This window comes from Cicer arietinum, chromosome 5 (assembly GCF_000331145.2).
Source record: "Cicer arietinum cultivar CDC Frontier isolate Library 1 chromosome 5, Cicar.CDCFrontier_v2.0, whole genome shotgun sequence".
NCBI lineage: Eukaryota > Viridiplantae > Streptophyta > Magnoliopsida > Fabales > Fabaceae > Cicer > Cicer arietinum.
The window spans coordinates 74,447,032-74,464,590 of record NC_021164.2 but is presented as its reverse complement, the minus strand read 5'-3'; the positions used below and the strand labels follow the sequence as shown (position 1 = coordinate 74,464,590).

Sequence of the window (17,559 nt, the reverse complement as noted above, 5' to 3'; positions counted from 1 at the left end):
GGTCGCGTGGCCTAATGGATAAGGCGCTCGCCTCCGGAGCGGGAGATTGTGGGTTCGAGTCCCACCGTGATCGTTTTATTAAATTATTTATGATTGGTTTTTTCTTCTGATTTAATTGTAATTTTAATTTATTTATTTTATATTTTTGATTTTAATATTTTTATTTTAAATTTTATGAAATCAGCCACATCAATAATTAAGGATAATGTGACTATTTTTAGTATGATGTGGATTGTTGACATGGAATCAACATTTTAATCAAATGAATTAATAAATTATGTTTTTATATTAATTATCTTTGACATATTCTCGACTTTGACCAACGACCGTTGGTAACAAAAGAGGAGCCATGAATTAAGCAGTAGGTGAATCAAGTTTAAGAAATCATAAGATATAATTTATGTTCATCAAGAAAGATAAAACAAATTGGGTTTCTAATAAAAGTTTGTTTTGCAATTTACTTGATTAAAAGATGTTTAACACTTAATATATTGAGTAAAAAAAAGGTCAATTATAAAAAAAATCATATAAAATTAACAAACAAAAAAATATAGAGACAAATAATAATAATAATAATATATTAGTATTAAGAAAATTTAAAAAAAATTGAAGGGACAATAGTCTCTGCCGGTCTCCCTTTAGCTTTGTCTCTGGTTGGTAAGAATTAATGAGTGAATGACTGAGTAAACAAAGTTAGAATTGATAATAGACTTAAAAATATGATTTTTTGGGGTTGGGTTGATTGCATGTCCAACTTTAATTTGCTATTTGATGACGGTCCAAGTTCCTTGAGCACAAAGGGTCTAAGAAGGAAGTAAGAGTATTCACAAATACAAATAAATCTATGAATATGATCACCCAAATAAAGCTGCATTTTGTCTTAACTCATTTAAGTATGAATCTCATCCGAATCAACTCATTTAAACTCAATGATACTTTATTTGGGTAGTAAATTTGACATTTTGACCAGCAAACTCGATGCAACTTAGAATAATACTAGCAACACAATTTTTAACACACGCTGTTTTTGATTGATTAAAATTCACATAAGTCCGATGAAATTTATACGAGATCTACATGATTTGTTGAAACCTATGTAAATTTTAACTAATCAACGAAAGTGTGTTAAAAAATGTGTGTTTTATTAATACTCCACTACAACTTAATCCGCTTGTAATCAAATTGATTTGGTTCAAATTTAAAATGAAAATTTCAGATTGAAAACTTAATCTAACTTAAATAAAATTGACTAATTCAAATATTAAATTTAACTAAAACCGACTCAATCCAACACATGTAGTCTTCAAAAATAGTCTTCAAAAGTATTTAAATAAAAAGATAGACTAATTTCGGTTAAGAATCACGTAGGTTTGTGCCATTTTATATTAGTTGCAAATTGAAATTTGAGAGTTTGATAAGGTCATTGTAATTGAACAATACTACAAAATATTATTTTTATAAAGAATCAAAACTATAAAGTAAATAATTTGCAAATAAATTGTAATTTTGACTTCTGATCTTTACTCAGCAACAGATTCAAGCAAATGCTCACTTTTTACTCAGCCAAGCACAAACCACATTAAAGTACATATTATAATCTTTATCAGATAGTTTCATTTTGTATTCCTTAATATGGCCAGACGCCGCACCGTACCAATGAAGGATCTGCAAAATAATCATTAACTCAAAGTTATTAATATATATTCAATCTTTGGACCTTTACCTTTTAATAATGATATACTAATTCGTAAATTGTCACATCTCCAAATAATTAATTGGTGATAAGTATAAGTTTATGTGATACAAAAAACTTGTCAATGAAGTATGTAAGTAATATATTTATATAAATAAAACAGGCACATACTGCCATGGTATATGTCCAGTAAGCATCCAGTCCCCCTGTTTAGTTTGAAAGGTGAGTGTATAATTTGATCCATCTTCTTCAAAATTTTGGCCTGCTCAAAAATAAATAAACAAAATCAAACCCCACTAAATATATCTTATCATAACATAAATTAATTAATAATAGTTAGAGCTGTCAATTTAACAAACCCTCTAATTATTGACTCCAGTCTATATGTTGGAGGGGAATTTTTTTATAATTTAAAAGGCTCTAAAAAATAAACCTCAACCTCTTAAAATTTTGGGGGCTTAGTAGGCCTATAGGTCCACGTTTTAAAAAAATAAATCGATTTTTTTTTTTACTAATAAAAAAATTTCGATTTTTTTTTTGAAAATTTTTTATTAGAGAAAAAAATTGATTTATTTATTTATTTTTCTCACAATATTTTTAGAGAAAAAAATACTTTTGAATTTCTTTAAAAAAAATAAATTTCAAAAATTTTTTAAGAAAAAGTTTCAATATTATCAAAATATTTGGGGCCTATAAACCCCACGAAATAATGGACCAAAATTTAAAAAAAATAAATAAATAAATTATAGAGAACCTAATATTAAGAGTTTAATAAAAAAAAAAATTAAAAAATTAAAGAGGGCATAGACACTTACATTTAACAAACATGCTAATCAATGAATCTGTGAGAGTCTGATATGAATTGTAGAGTCTCAAATTGATTTGCCTTCCTATGACAACACCTTCCATGTTAACCTTAACATATAAAGGCTTTGATCCTCTACTTTGATTTTCAATACCTTGCATCCTGATTTGACCATGATGCTGCTGCTGATGATGAAGTTCTTTCTTCCTCCATGATTTTATTGGTGGCCACCCCACCAAATATTCTTTTCCTTCACTATTCATGCATGTACATCATAAATAAAATTAATGATATGCATGATAAAATACTTAATCTAGTTAGCTTTAGAAGGACTAAATGGTTCTAAATTGCAATTACGAACACTTGCAATTTTTATATTACATTAAAATACGGATAAAGGCAGCTGCAATTTAAAACTAATTAATTTAATCATATATGAAAAACATACAAAGTGAAGAATCAACTTACTTGTTTGATGTGTGAATGTTTGTGTTCATTTTTTCATTGCGGTGGTTATCTTCCTCATTTGGCTGTCCACTCCATACTAATAAAGACAAAGGTTTCAAATAATATCCAAAGGATTCTTCGAAGCTACGTTTGTTTTTGACATGTTTCTTTTTTTCAGAACAACCACTGTGATTAATTAAACCATGATCGTAAGGATCAAATCCCTCAATGGAATGAATGGGGAGAGAAAGGCTTAATTGAAGCTCCATGAAGTATAAGAAGCTAACTAATTAGGATATATTTGACAATAGACAAAGGTGAACAAATATATTGGGGAACCTTCAAAGTTAGAGATAAGCAGTAGCTAGATTTCTTAGAGTACTTGAGATTACTTGACTTTTGGAACCTTGTGATTATATAACTATATATGTGTGTGCATGTGTGAATGAAAGATGGGAATGAAAAGGACTATTGTCTAGTCGAACAAGGAATGTTAGAGACAACAAGGAAGTTGGGTCGGCAAAAAGAGAAGCACCATTATAAGCTAGTTGAGGAATTAGAGCACCAAGTGTCCCCAATGTCACACTTTACAAATGGTGCGTAATAAAAGATAGACTAAGCTAACATATTATATTTTTATAAAATTGATTTATAAGTGAGAAGTGTCCCTTTATAAGTTATTTTTAAATTGAATTTACTGTAGTCAGTGAATTACATAATCAATATAATCGGACAATTTGTAACCGCTGGATTTAAATTCGACGATCATAAAAAATATCTATTTAAAATTTTGTTTTATAATATAAAGTATCGAATTTAAATCGAAACCATTTAACCTTCACCAATGCGGAACCTTCACAAGACCAAAATTCGGTGAAGGTCATTACTACGAAAGGACTTTTGGATTGGAATCTAATCTTCAAAACAATATTTGATATGTGAAAAGATAAACAAGACACAGACAGATAGGCCTAAGCAGAGATATAATGTTGGTATTATTGATCAAAGGGAACACCTTGTATTTATTTGTACATTGACGTGATTGAACATCTATTCCTTTTTTAATGATATCCCTTTCTAGCCAAACATGCATTAGTGTCAAAATTGTGTGTCGCCACGGTTACTTGTCATTCTGATCAATCGTTGATAGCCCGTATGAAACTAAAAATACTCTGCTTGGGAAAAACTTTTTTAGTTTCGTTTTCTGTTTTACTTTTACTTCTATTTGTGAAATTTACACTTGTTTTTTACTTTGTTTCTATTTCAAACAATTGTATAAGAAATAGTAAGAAAAACTGTTTTTATCTCTTTACATACAAATATTTGAATGAAAAAAATTAATATACTCTAATATTTTTATAAAATAATTAAGTTAAAATTTAGTTAATAAATTGACTTTTTAAATATATTAATTTTTATTGATTAAATTTTAATTAAAATCTATTTTGTATGAAAAAATCGAGAGAAGTTTAAATTAGAGACAATTTTACCATTTAAAAAAATAGAAAATAAGATCAGAAATAATTTTCTTAAACCAGAGAAGTTCTTATTTACTTTTTAAAAAAAATTGTGAGAAAAAAGAATCAAAATAAAGAAGTTACTATTGGAGAGTACGAATGTTCATTGCTATGGGAGCCCTGACATTTTGTTCTTTATTATGAAAAGACCTAACTCCCAAAGAAAATTTAATATTTTATATAAAAAAATATGAAAGAAATCAGCAGCTCATGAACATGTTGATATTGTTTGCTAATATGTCCAATGTGTCAGCTGATACTCGTCAAACACTAATTCCCTTTTTACACTTAAGCACTAAAAAATATTTGCTTCAAGATCTTTAATGAGTATTTTTTTTAAGAGTTTAATCGTACACAATCAGCGTAAAAAAATTTATCACGACAATTTTAATTAATTTTTTTAAAGTTTAATTATTATTTATTATCAATATAAAAATTCTTTACATTAATAAATTAATTTTTATTTTTTTAATCATAACAATACTATATATATATATATATGTGTGTGTGTGAAGGAGTTAAAGAGAAACATAAAAAGTGAAATGTGGTAGCAACTTACAATTTATTATATAGTAGTTAGGTATGTGGGCCAACATACAGCAGAATGTAGTGCTGGTTCATAACTTGGCAAAGTGTAGAGTCACACGTGAAGGCCACGTGATGGTGGTGTGGAGTGGCAAATTATGTTATTCAATGAACCCCGCACCACCAATGTGTATTGGATTGGAACCCCAATTGTTGTATCTAGTTCCCCGTGTGGTGAAGCTCGCTAACTCAACTAGTAGGACTCCAAAATTATCATCGGTCTAATTCATTGTTCGCCCTTTACCTACCACCCATTACTACACCCACTCCACACCCTACAACTTCACTAGGCAATATGAAAGATTCTTTAAGGTGAGTGTTTATAATCTCTCCATTTTCTTTTTTTTCGGCTTTCACTTAAATTATTGGAACTTCAAATTTGATAGTGTATTTTATATTATTATAAACTAAAATTCGATTAATTTTTTTTATAAAAATAGAAGGTTAGATGACCATCCATCTTTCTTTTAAATATATTTAATTTAACTTATTTTTTCATACTTTGATAGAAATATGTTCACACCATTTTATTGACCCAAAACTGACAAATTTAAAGTAAACAAAAATACTATATAATTTCAAAGCTTGATGGATAATATGCTTTTTCTTTTTAAGATAAGACAAATGTTAGCATTTAAGTGACAATTATATAAACACAACTATTAAAATACCAATACCGTAAAACATAGATAATATGTTCTTCAAAATAATAATAACAAAGTATCAAATTTTATTGATTTTTGAATAAACATGTGCACACAAATCTAACTAAGTGGAGGTTAACTAACACATACATGGTTCAATTGAGTCGTTAAGCATATTTGATTAAACTCTATAGATAATATCAATTGTGTTTTTTGACAGTGGCTTACCTGTTTTGGAGCTATCATTTATAGACTTTGGAATGATAAAAATAGACTAGTGTTTTCAAACTCGTTTTACTTGTAAATGAATTTATGGATTAAAACTCAACATCATATTCACCTGGCTGTTAAAGAAATTAGTAAATCTCTTAGATTTTGAAAACACAAGAAGACTAGTACTAAGATTATTTGGAAAGTACCCCTATTTAGATATTGTAAGTGAATCTTGATGGCGTTGTTTAACCTATTACCCGAAATTATTTATTTGGTGAACTCAATCACGTCGAAAATGACAACTATTGTATCGGTTACAATGACAATCTAGACATTGGATATCCTTTCTTTTTAATGAAATTTGGACCCCTTTTTTTTTTTTTCCCGTGTTATTAGCGTGATTCGAAATATGAACTTAAAAAAGGTCATCTTTGAAAGCGATTATGAACCTCTAATTAGTATGGTTGGATGTGTGTCACCCACTTCGTTGAATCTCTAACCACTTTCGAAAGAGGTCCACTCTCTCTTTCGTCTTTCTGATCAAAGTGCTTCTCTTCGTCACATCTTACACGAGACTAATCGTAGTACTAATTTCCTAACAAAAGAATGCATGCGTGCATCTCTTTAAATTTATATATATTTTTAATGAATTTACCTTTTTATTTGATAGTATTTTTCATACTAATTATAAAAGGGTTAAATTCCTCTTCTCCTAATTAATAACCCAACTATATTTCCATAAAAAAAATATAACAAGTGTGAAGCAAAATAAAAATAATTTAGCTACATCTTAGGATTTTAAACTGGAATATGAGAGTTTTGTTGTGCCATATAAAAAATCAATTACACTATCAAATTACTAGACTAGAGGGTAATGTATTATCTAGGCAATAAATTAAATATTATCAAGATCAACAATTTTTTTTAATATGTATAATATGATCAACTTTTTGTTTGTAATTAATTTTAGAGGGGAATAGAAATTAATAGAAAGATTATTTTGAGTAACACATTACAGTTTTAAGAATATATATTTGTCAATTACTAAAATTTAATAGACTATTTTGAATATTATTTTCAATTTTTAAGATTAATTTATCTATTAATTCAAAAACAAAATCTGTTGCTAATTCTAATTTTATTTTATTTTTGCAATGAAATAAAAATTCGAGATAACTGATAAATGTAAGAAAAATGAATAGTCTTCTAGGAGAAAAAAAAAATTGTTTTCTATTAATTTATTGTTTGTGACTAAAAATAAAATAATAATAGTTTATTTCTTGTCAGTCTAAAACTGTATCCTTACATTTACTGCACATTTATTAAACTCATAATTTGTTGTTGGAAAATATATTTTTCTTAATAGAAAAAACCAGTAATCTTGTGTCACTGACACTGCTACGGTTACAGGTTTTAAGGATCTGAATTGGAAGAGTGAGTTCGGGGAGGTTGAAGTGGATCACGAAGTGAGTCAACTTCCGAGTCGCGTAACTCAGAGTTTTGTGATTTGAAAATTCGAAATGTCTCTGAAAGCATCTTATTCATCGGAGAATCTGATTCTTCCGGTATCCGATCCTCCAAACGATGAAGACCGAGAGAGGCTTTTGAAGAGCGATGATACGATCCTCAGAGGTTCTTCCATGACTAAACGTGGAGCATTCGCTGCTATCTCTTACATGTCTTGCGCTGGTTCGCTTCATACTATTTTTATTTTGAAACCACTGTTTAATTAATTAATTAATTAATTGTTTAGGCTTTCATTATTTCTCTATTTTTGTTTTGTAGTGCTCTTGGTGATGTTCAATAAGGCGGCTCTTTCATCTTATGACTTTCCATCTGCAAATTTCATCGCTCTTCTTCAGGTTCATCCTCATTAAGCTGCGTGTCTTAAGATTAAGTAATAATAATTATGTATCATTTTTCCTTTACCATTTTGGTGGTTTATTCTCTAAATTGATAGTGTTGTGTTAATTTGCATTCGTCACCTATGAAACACCGACACAAACATAGGACACCGACATGTAGATACTTATAATAATTTATAAAAATGAAAGTGATTGAATGTAAGTTTTAATGTCATATCAGTACTAAATATTGACACTCGGACACTAGACACATCATGAGGTGTTAGTGATAGATAGTTTTTTACTTAGGTTTTTATTGACTCTCTCTTTTCCTAGCCTACTACTTTATTTTATTTTAATTTTTTTTCCTGTATTTTAGAGTAAGATTTTGTCTCCTGAGTCATTGGGGATAATCCAAATTAGTTAAAGCGACAATACAAAATTTAAATTTCCTGTGATTGGAGCAGAAAGAAATGATATTGGATATCAAATTTTAGGATATTGTGGTGTCTATGCCTTGGTTTATCACTTTAGCTTTGCAAATTGAATACGAATCGAACTGTTCTGAGTTTTCAGTTTATCTTGTTTCACATTTTCAACAACGCTTTGTATTGCTGCAGATGGTATGTTCGTGTTGTTTTCTATATGTATTGAGGTCATGGAGGATAATTTCTTTCACAACAGGTGAAGCAGTAATTATAGCTGATAACTCAAAAATATTTGTGTCATTCAAGACTTTGAGGCACACTCTTCCTATAGCTGGATCATATTTACTTTATATGGTATGTCTTTCACTCTTTCCTTCCTTTTTTAGCAGTCTCAATTTTGATTTATGTTCTCTTTCTTTTATTTCATTTACTTCTCCTGTATTTCTACTTGAAAGCTAGTCACCATGGAGTCTGTTCGTGGAGTAAATGTTCCAATGTATACCACCCTTAGGAGGACCACAGTAGTATTTACAATGATTGTGGAGTATATGCTGGTGGGGCAACGGTATACACCTTCTATAATTTTCAGGTAAATTACTTTCTTTCACTGCATGATGTGACACAGAGATCCATATCATGTTCAAATAAATCTTTGATGAGTAAATGCATCTTAAATTTTGGTGACATATGTGAAATGTATAATTTAACATGTAAGCGATCAACTGCCCTATTATGTTTATTTTCATTTTAGATGAGATGGAAAAGGTTCCTCAGCATAAGAGGTATTAGACACCATTCCATCCAGCAGTATAAAATGTTCCTCAGCTATTCGGAGTTTGTTCCTTTCCATCCCCATTCTTCTGAATAAATGTTGAACTCTACCATATAAAAGGATGGGCTTGTGCTTTGTCCAGTTTTCAAGCTCAAAGGACTCTTACATGAAGGGAGGCTTTAGAGATATCATAAAACCATTCACTTGTTTTCATCTAATAGTGTATACTTTTTGGATAGTTAGTTCTTGAGGCATTGGTACTTTACCATGGCAAAGAAACAATTTAAGCTTAATATTTGCATTTAATGCAAGTTCTTAACTGTAACTGAGCACCTGATTTATTACTTCATCACCTCTACTTATTATAGATACAAGTGGATATTAACACATGATGTAGTTGTTATTTCATAATATAGAAATTGCATTGGACATTTTAAAGTATTTCCCGATGCTTCCCCTGCATGCACATTTAAAAGGAGATGTAGATTTGCATCCCATTAAAAATGACGTAATTGGTTAACTGCCCACCCTGTTACATTACATCTCCCCTTTTCCTTTATAACTTGATGAAGTAAATGTTCAAATTGTGTTTGAATGAGCATCTCCCTGATTCCTTCGTTTAACTGAAATTTTTAAGGTTGTTATCAGTGTTGGCTTGATTGTCTTCGGTGCATTTGTTGCTGGAGCGCGGGACTTATCTTTTGATGCCTACGGTTATGCCGTTGTTTTCCTGTCAAACATTACAACAGCTATATATCTTGCAACGATATCTCGTGTTGGTTGTATCATCACCCCTCTCTTTCTCTCCCTGACACACACATACACGGTTAAAATTTAAAATCCTCTCCCCTTGTAATTATCCCGTTGTTTCTCAATTATTTAGCATTATGTCTTTTTCTCAGGAAAAACTAGTGGCCTTAATAGCTTTGGGCTTATGTGGTGCAATGGTAAGCCTGCAGATTGTGTCAAAAGGACTAATTAAAGTTGCATACATGTTTTTTGGATGAAAAAATGTATTAAATTTTTTATCTATTTCTGATATGAAACAATTTCTTATCATAGGTATCATATGCGGGCCAATTTTGTTTGTTTGGACATTTGTTCGGGGTGACTTGAAGATGACTATTAATTTTCCTCATCTGCTTTCGCTTGGTTTTATTGTATGTTCTGCTTGAGCTTTTCTCCTTTTACTTAGTAGCAATTATTCTTGTTTTTTTACCAAAAGTATTTTTGGTATCCCTAGGAAGTAAACTAGGAGTCTATTAGGAGTCTTTATGGTGTAAGTCATATAAGATTAAAAATTAGTTATCCCTTCCCCCTTTTGCACTTTGCCATCCCAGAGCTATTTTCTGCCACATAAAATTCGGTTCATAGTATATATGTTGATCTCACAGGGTCTATTTTAAAACTTGTTAAAAAATATCAGTTTTCTATCATGGAAGAGTTGTATACATATTTGCAAAGGCCCAAGTGTTTGTTATGGGGAAAAACTACTTTTTCCTATAACAATCTGCATCAAAATTTTATCTCATTTCCCTCTTAATTTTGATTTTTTGACAAGTTTGCAATTTTGTGCTTTTTTATGGAGACAGGTTGTTTTGCTTCTATCCTGCATCCTAGCTTTCTTCCTGAATTACAGTATTTTCCTGAACACAACTCTGAATTCAGCTCTGACACAGACAATTTGTGGTAACTTGAAGGTTTGTTCACTTGCAAGTTGTTTTGCCTTATATGTATGATGCACCTATTATTCCAGGTTGGCATAGATGACGTGATTTCTCTTCCTGGGTATTATCAACTTATCATGGTAGTTAACTACTGCATAGACTTTCCTTCCTGGGATAGTTTTTTTTTTTTTTTTATTTTTTTATTTTTGTTTTTGAAATTTTACGGGTATTGAGGTAGAAACAAGTGTGCATTAGTACACTTCTTGTCCATTAAAACTGTTTTTTTTTTCAATCGGGGTGAGTTAGGTGTCGAGTATGGGGTGCCTAGATTAATTTATTTTTTAGTTCTCTTGATATATGAGAGAGAGAGAGTATAGTTTGCCTTCGGACATGGAAGCAAAAGAGAGTGGGAACAAGGGAGAGAAATGAGGTACACTACCTAACTTATCAGAGTCTGAAGATGAGCCAGTGGCATTTCAAACTATAATGAACTGTTAATTTGCCTTTGGACATGGAAGCAAAAGAGAGTGGGAACAAGGGATAGAGATGAGGTGCACTACCTAACTGATCAGAGATGGAAGTTGCATTTCAAACTACTTACTGTGTATTTAGAGCGGCAGTATCGCTCTAACATTTTTGAAGTAGAACTTGGTATGTAGTGAAGAAGAGTTGTTCTTGATTGATGAAACTTTGTTATGAGATTGTCACATTGGAAATCTTTGATAAATATTAACTAGGACCCGATGCTAAGACTTATCACCCTGTGTTGGTTTTTGTTGGACGAATAATGTATCCTTCCATATGATGCCATGGATATGTAATCCATTGCACACTTATTATGTCTACAGAAGTAGTTTTTATTTTTAATTTTAGATACTTATACAAATGTATCCTTTTTATGTCGTATAAAAATTTGATGGTTGTAACTTGTATGGGAATTTTATGCGTCGACTCTAAATAATCTGAATTGATGTCTAGGATCTATTTACTATTGGCTTTGGCTGGATTATTTTTGGTGGGCTACCATTTGATTTTGTGAGTGCTCTTGTGCCAACTGACCTTCACTTATCACTTGAGTGTATCTTTTCTTTTGATAGAATGTGTGGTCTTTTGGTTGCAGTGGAATGTAATTGGACAGTTTCTCGGTTTTACGGGTTCTGGTTTATATGCCTACTATAAGCTAATTGGCATCTAACTTGCATTGTTGCCAAGTTCTTTGGTTGCTGTCTTTATGAAGTTAGGAACACCATTTGCTTCCTTTATCTAATCTCACTTCATCCATCTAAAAGCAGAAGAACCTGAGTCGGCCATAGATCTATCAAATTTGTGATCAAGCTAATCTGTGTTCTGTTGGCTTTAGCATGTTTAAACTGGTATTGACCTGTCAATGAGTTCACCCAGTGCTTTTGATGAATCAATTGAACCCCTCTCTCCCCATTTCTTTGGAGTGTAACTTTGGAATTTCCATGTATCTGTTCATTTGATTTTTTGGGGTATAAAAACGTGATTAGAGAAGGAAGAGGGTAATCTAAGTTGTTGAGGTTCAATTTTAGGAACAAACACTACTTAAGATACTTTCTGTTATCTGAGGTAATGCTGTTGGTTTGTATACCTGTTCTTTTTATGGATCATATATGATATATCTCTCAATTTATTGCCGTAAAAATTAACAAGTTGAAGAGTAAAAGTGCTTATGGTATGGTTGGAAAGAGCCATGGGAATCAGACGAAATGAAGTAATCACAAAATCTTACGGACCATAAGTTTCGAAGTTTGAAAAAGTTTTGGAGTTTGCCGGTCCTTTCATTAATTTCATACTACAACATAATATCTTGAAGAAAAAAAAAACCAAGATACTAGTAAGTTGTCTTGAAACGTGTAATAGCAAGTTGCCATTAAGCACTTTTGAGAAGAAAAAGAATTCTAAACACTAATGAGTTTAACAGAATGGACATTTTGATACAATCTCAGTGTAAAATTATACTACCTCAAGCCCTTATTATAAAATTAATTTTTTTTCACTCTTACTAAGAAAAATTAGTAGGATAATTATTATGTTGATTTTGTGTTAATGTTTCTAAAATAACCTTTGTATTTAAATGTATTAAATTTGACCGTTAATTTAGTAGTATAATCAAGAGGTATGTTTGAAAAATAATGATAAATATATCTAATTTGTTTGCTAAATAATACTTATAATTGAGTACTTTTACATTGACAGACAATTCAAACTATTAATTGAGTGGTGTTTTTTTAATAATGAAAGTTATGATTATCTAGTGACATAATAAAATCAACTGTTATTATTAATATTCACATTTGTAACTACATCTTAAAAATAAATGTAAGATGTTATATTTTAGTTGGACACGAAGGTAAAATTAATTTACTTGGATGTCTTTTTTTCCGACCTAAATTATGTTATACCAAATTTATTTTAAAATGGAGTAACGAAGATGAAGCAGTATCATTGTAAAAATCGGAGTAATTAAAACTCATGCAACAGAAATATATTTTATAACTATAACTTCAACTTAAAAGCAGTTGCATTTCCCATTTTCTCTATCAAATGTTGAACCAAACTTAATTTGTAATATTGATTATTATTTATTTCAAAAATGAGAAAATAACGCGAGAGTAATGTACAATTAACAGTAAGTTGATAGAGTGTTGCATGTCATTAAACCATTAAAAAGAAATACTGTAATCATGTTGTATAAAAAAATCATGTTGTATACTTATAATTGACTTTTTTTCACTCAGTAAATTTATTTATTTATGATATTTTCATTCATTCAATTTATATTTAAAAATATAATTTGTTTCCAAAAATTATATCTTATAACCAACATTTATACTCTCATGTTTTATACAAACTACCTCTTCAAATTTTCTAAAATATAAATGTGTATTGGAAAATTCGAAATTTTCGTACTAAAAAACTTAAAAGCTTAGTTTGTGTTTTTGAAATTGTGTTTTAGAAAAAGAGTTTTCAAGTTTTTTACAACACAAATTTCTCTAGAAAATTCAAACTTTGTATTTTGGAATTTCTTTTTCAAATTTTTCGAAACACTAAACATAAAGTTTGATTTGATTTTTTGAAAAAGAATAAAATTGAATTTTTATTAAAATACGGAATAAAAAAATAAATATAGAGGTAAAGGACAAAACTTTTTGTTTCTGCAAAAAAAAAAGACAAATAGATATCTAATTTATTGTAAAAGAATTCAAGTATTTAATCTTATATTTGAACTCGATAAAAAAAAATTATATTAGAACAACAAAATAATTGTCTTATACTTAATGATCAAGAGAGTCTCAACATACTATATTTCAATTATCTATATTATTATTCCATCAAATGAAGAGATTTTGATTATTATATTTCTTTTTCTTTTTTTAATTTTTAAAATGTACTACTTTAAAAATTATTTACTCGAATGTTCTATTTTTATTTTTATTTTTAAAGAAGGAAGTCGATTTCTTGGAAAAACGACTTCTAACTCACTATTTTTTTTTAATTTATATTTTAACATTTGTTATTAATTTAATTATTTTAAGATAAAATTACTAATAATAAATTAAAATAAAATATATTAATAAATTATAAATAAATTTTATTTTAATTATTATTATTATAATAAATAATTATTATAATTATAATTAAAAATGATTAAAATTAAATTGATTAATAAAAAATGATTAAATTATATTATAAATTTAAAAAAAAACATTAAAAATATTTATTTAATAAAACAAAAATAATTATAATATTTCAAAAACAAAATATTATTAATAATTTAAATAATAAAAAAAATATTAATAATAATAGATATAGTAATGGTAATAATAATAATAATAAAGTAAATTATATTAATAAAATAAAATTAATTAAATTGAACAAACAAAGTACATTAAATTAAAGAAAAAATATCACAAATTGAAAAAAAAAAGCACAAATTGAAAGAAAAAAATACATCAAATTCAAATTTTATTATTATTATTTTTATTTATTAAATCCAGGAAAAAAATTGGAGGAAGTTGTTACAACAGTAATTTGTTTTGTCAAACCGCTTTTTTTTCTTCTTTAATATAATATGTTTTATTTTATTTTATTAAAAGAATTTTATTTTTTAAATATTTTAATTGTTTTTTATTTATTAAATAATCAATAACTCAATTTAACAAAATAATATTAAATGTTAATTTGCCAAATAGGATTGATTTGTCAAAATAATATAACATATGTTATTTATTTTTGGACATCTATCAAAACGCGTTAACTTTAATATTTTATTTAATTTTTTTATTAAAATTTTATTATTTTTTAATTATTACTATTTTATTTTTTTTAATTACATGAGCAATGTTTTGTTATTATTATTTTATTTATTTATTAGATCGGAATAAAAATAGGAGGGAGTTGTTAGAAAGATACGTTGTGAGACAAATATTTGGAATAGAAATATAATGAAGTTGTTAAAAAATAAGTTGTTATTTTATCGGCAAACTATTAGGGACACCTTATTTATTTTGCCACATTTACTCAATCTTTGATGTATTTTTTTTTTCTTCAATGTATTTTATTTTATTAATAGTATTTTGGTTTTTTTTAAATTATTTAAAAATTAAATAAAATTTAATTTATTATTTTTATTTTTTAAATAATTAAATTTATAACAAATGTTAAAAAAAAATTATATAGAGGTTAGAGGTCGCTTCCCCATTGAACGACTTCCTATTAAGTTTTGAAAAAATTTCCTTGAGCTGATCGCTTCCCTGAAAAGCGACTTTCTCCTTAAAAAAAAAGTAGGATATTCGCATAAATAATCTACAAGGTATTTTGGAAATTAAAAAAAAAAGAATATAATAATCAAAATCTCTCAAATGAAAAGCATTCTACATAATTAATTTTAATAAATATTATATATTTAATGAATATGCAATGTAGTGTGAAATCTTTTTAATGTCACTATATTTAAACCAATCATGTGTAAAACTTTATCTATAATTTTGATAAAAATAAATTGAATCTATTTATTAAGATTTTTTTTTGCACCATTAATATATTAATTAAAACTTATTTTAATATATAAAGTAAATACGATGAATATAAAATTAATTTTATAAGAATGAGTTCATTATCCGTGCTTGCCACTAGCTCCATACTAAGTGCAAATAATTTGCAACTTTACCCTATTTTACGGCCTAATAAATACAAAAATAATAATAATAACTAAATTATAGTAATAAAATCAAGGTCTAATAAATAAAAAAATAATAATAATAAGAACTAAATTATATTAATAAAATTAAATAAAATAGAACAAAATAATACGCCCTTTTTACGAGTCCTCCTAATTTTCATGATTGTTTCAAAAATTGTATTTTTTTTATTTAATGTATTTTTTTTGTCAATGATGTATTTTTGTTTTAAATACATCCGTAACAAGGATACATTTTTTTTTTTATTATTTTGATTGATTTTATTAATATATTTTAGTTTTTTTTTTATTATGTTGTAAAATAGAAGGAAAAATTATAGAGAGTTGTTAAAAAATAGGATAAAAGTGCTACTTTATGTGCAATAGGCAACAAAATAGGAGAAGTTGTTAAAATTTAACACATCTACTCAACTGCAGTTGTTATATATATATATATATATAAATTTATTTTATTAATATAATTTAATTTTTAATTATTTTTATTTATTAATTTAACATTTTTTCACTTGTTACACAACAAAATAAATAAGTTAACACATAAGCGCATAGTATGCAAAATCTCATGATACCACTTTGAGACCTTTATGTCTATTTAAACTATTTATATAATTTTTTTTTGTTTCTATTTAATCTATTTAAAATATACCAGCATAAATTTAATATATCTATTCAAAATAGCAATAGAATATTCAAACTATAATTTTGTTTCTATTTTAGATCATTATTTAAATTTATGTTGTTATCATTTTTTAAAGAAATACTCATTAATATTTATTTAAAAACAATGAATTTAAATCTTAACTTAAAATATATATCAACCGATTTTGCCCCTTTTGACCAAACTTCCTTATTTATCTCCTCCAATATATTGAGTTTACGTGATGTGTGATTCAATTTAGTTAAGTTTATAATAATCAGATAGAAATAGGGTTAGCTTCTCTGTAAATAAAACAAACAAATTGGATTAACTTGTATTCTTTACCACCTAAACGACACAAGCTTCCATATGACGGTGGTTTTATATCAGATAAAAGAAGGTTAACGTTCATATCAGAATTAGTGTTTAAAAATGCTAATGAGGGAGAAAAGTTTGACGATCTTATAAAACACATGAATGATTTTGAAAGCTATGTAATTGATGCAAAAGTTTTCAAAGAAAAGGTAAATGAGGTGATTAAAGAGTACAAATATATAGTTTGGGTACACGAAGAATCATCTCAGACTTCCATTGACTGATGGACAACAAGGTCACGAGACTGGTTAGTAATTATTGTGAATATATATTGTTATTTTTTCAGAAAAATCAAATTATAAAATTGTTAAATTTTATCTGTAATCATATTTTAGACCTCCAGTTATTACTGTGTTATTGCACTTCATATATGTCGATAATTTTATATTATATGTTTTCTACAATAAATAAAGAAAAGAAGTGTCTAAGAATATCTAATAATATTATGACTGACACATATGATATTTCTTTGTCGCATATTCATTTTACAAAATTCATCGTTAGATTGAAAACTATATAATATGTCTATAAATATTATGACTTGACGTTGCATTCACCAAATATGGATTATTAAGAAAATCATCATCACTTCGTGCGGTTTTGTTATCATCATCATCATCTGAAACCTCGTTGTCGCTTTTAGGATACTATCTTCGTCCAAAGTGAGTTAAATTATTTTATAATGGTAAGTTTGGTTCAATGTAGGGA

At 27.7% G+C, this 17,559-nt stretch overlaps 2 protein-coding genes and 1 non-coding gene across 5 annotated transcripts; 2 read left to right on the top strand and 1 right to left on the bottom strand.

The window, feature by feature from the left end:
• Positions 1-73, top strand: TRNAR-CCG (transfer RNA arginine (anticodon CCG)). The gene has a single exon. It is a non-coding gene; the product is annotated as a tRNA-Arg (tRNA).
• Positions 74-1,325: 1,252 nt separating this feature from the next.
• Positions 1,326-3,584, bottom strand: LOC101498854 (auxin-responsive protein IAA28). The gene is made up of 4 exons (XM_004501281.4): positions 2,967-3,584; positions 2,509-2,753; positions 1,865-1,955; positions 1,326-1,665 (listed from the first exon to the last, which is right to left on the bottom strand). The coding sequence occupies exons 1-4, from the start codon at positions 3,212-3,214 to the stop codon at positions 1,614-1,616; spliced, it is 636 nt and encodes a 211-aa protein (XP_004501338.1). The 5' UTR covers positions 3,215-3,584; the 3' UTR covers positions 1,326-1,613.
• Positions 3,585-7,216: 3,632 nt separating this feature from the next.
• Positions 7,217-12,246, top strand: LOC101499177 (UDP-N-acetylglucosamine transporter UGNT1-like). 3 transcript variants are annotated; one of them, XR_003472997.2, is made up of 10 exons: positions 7,218-7,593; positions 7,690-7,766; positions 8,369-8,530; positions 8,632-8,765; positions 9,597-9,727; positions 9,851-9,895; positions 10,011-10,108; positions 10,541-10,755; positions 11,594-11,650; positions 11,736-11,801. XR_003472997.2 is itself a non-coding variant. In XM_004501282.4 (10 exons), the coding sequence occupies exons 1-10, from the start codon at positions 7,425-7,427 to the stop codon at positions 11,808-11,810; spliced, it is 1,056 nt and encodes a 351-aa protein (XP_004501339.1). In that variant the 5' UTR covers positions 7,219-7,424; the 3' UTR covers positions 11,811-12,246. The 3 variants fall into 3 exon arrangements, 2 of the variants coding, with proteins under 2 accessions (XP_027190715.1, XP_004501339.1); XM_004501282.4 differs by having other exon boundaries at positions 7,219-7,593; positions 10,541-10,648; positions 11,736-12,246; XM_027334914.2 differs by lacking the exon at positions 11,594-11,650 and having other exon boundaries at positions 7,217-7,593; positions 10,541-10,648; positions 11,736-12,246.
• Positions 12,247-17,559: the final 5,313 nt, after the last annotated feature.

Coding starts and splice junctions, on each gene's coding strand:
- LOC101498854 (XM_004501281.4), bottom strand. CDS start 3,214: ATGGAGCTTCAATTAAGCCTTTCTCTCCCCATTCATTCCATTGAGGGA. Junction 2,754..2,966: donor AACATTCACACATCAAACAA/GTAAGTTGATTC, acceptor ATGCATGAATAG/TGAAGGAAAAGAATATTTGG. Junction 1,666..1,864: donor ACTGGACATATACCATGGCA/GTATGTGCCTGT, acceptor ATTATTTTGCAG/ATCCTTCATTGGTACGGTGC.
- LOC101499177 (XM_004501282.4), top strand. CDS start 7,425: ATGTCTCTGAAAGCATCTTATTCATCGGAGAATCTGATTCTTCCGGTA. Junction 10,109..10,540: donor TGCTTTCGCTTGGTTTTATT/GTATGTTCTGCT, acceptor TTATGGAGACAG/GTTGTTTTGCTTCTATCCTG. Junction 10,649..11,593: donor CAATTTGTGGTAACTTGAAG/GTTTGTTCACTT, acceptor ATTGATGTCTAG/GATCTATTTACTATTGGCTT.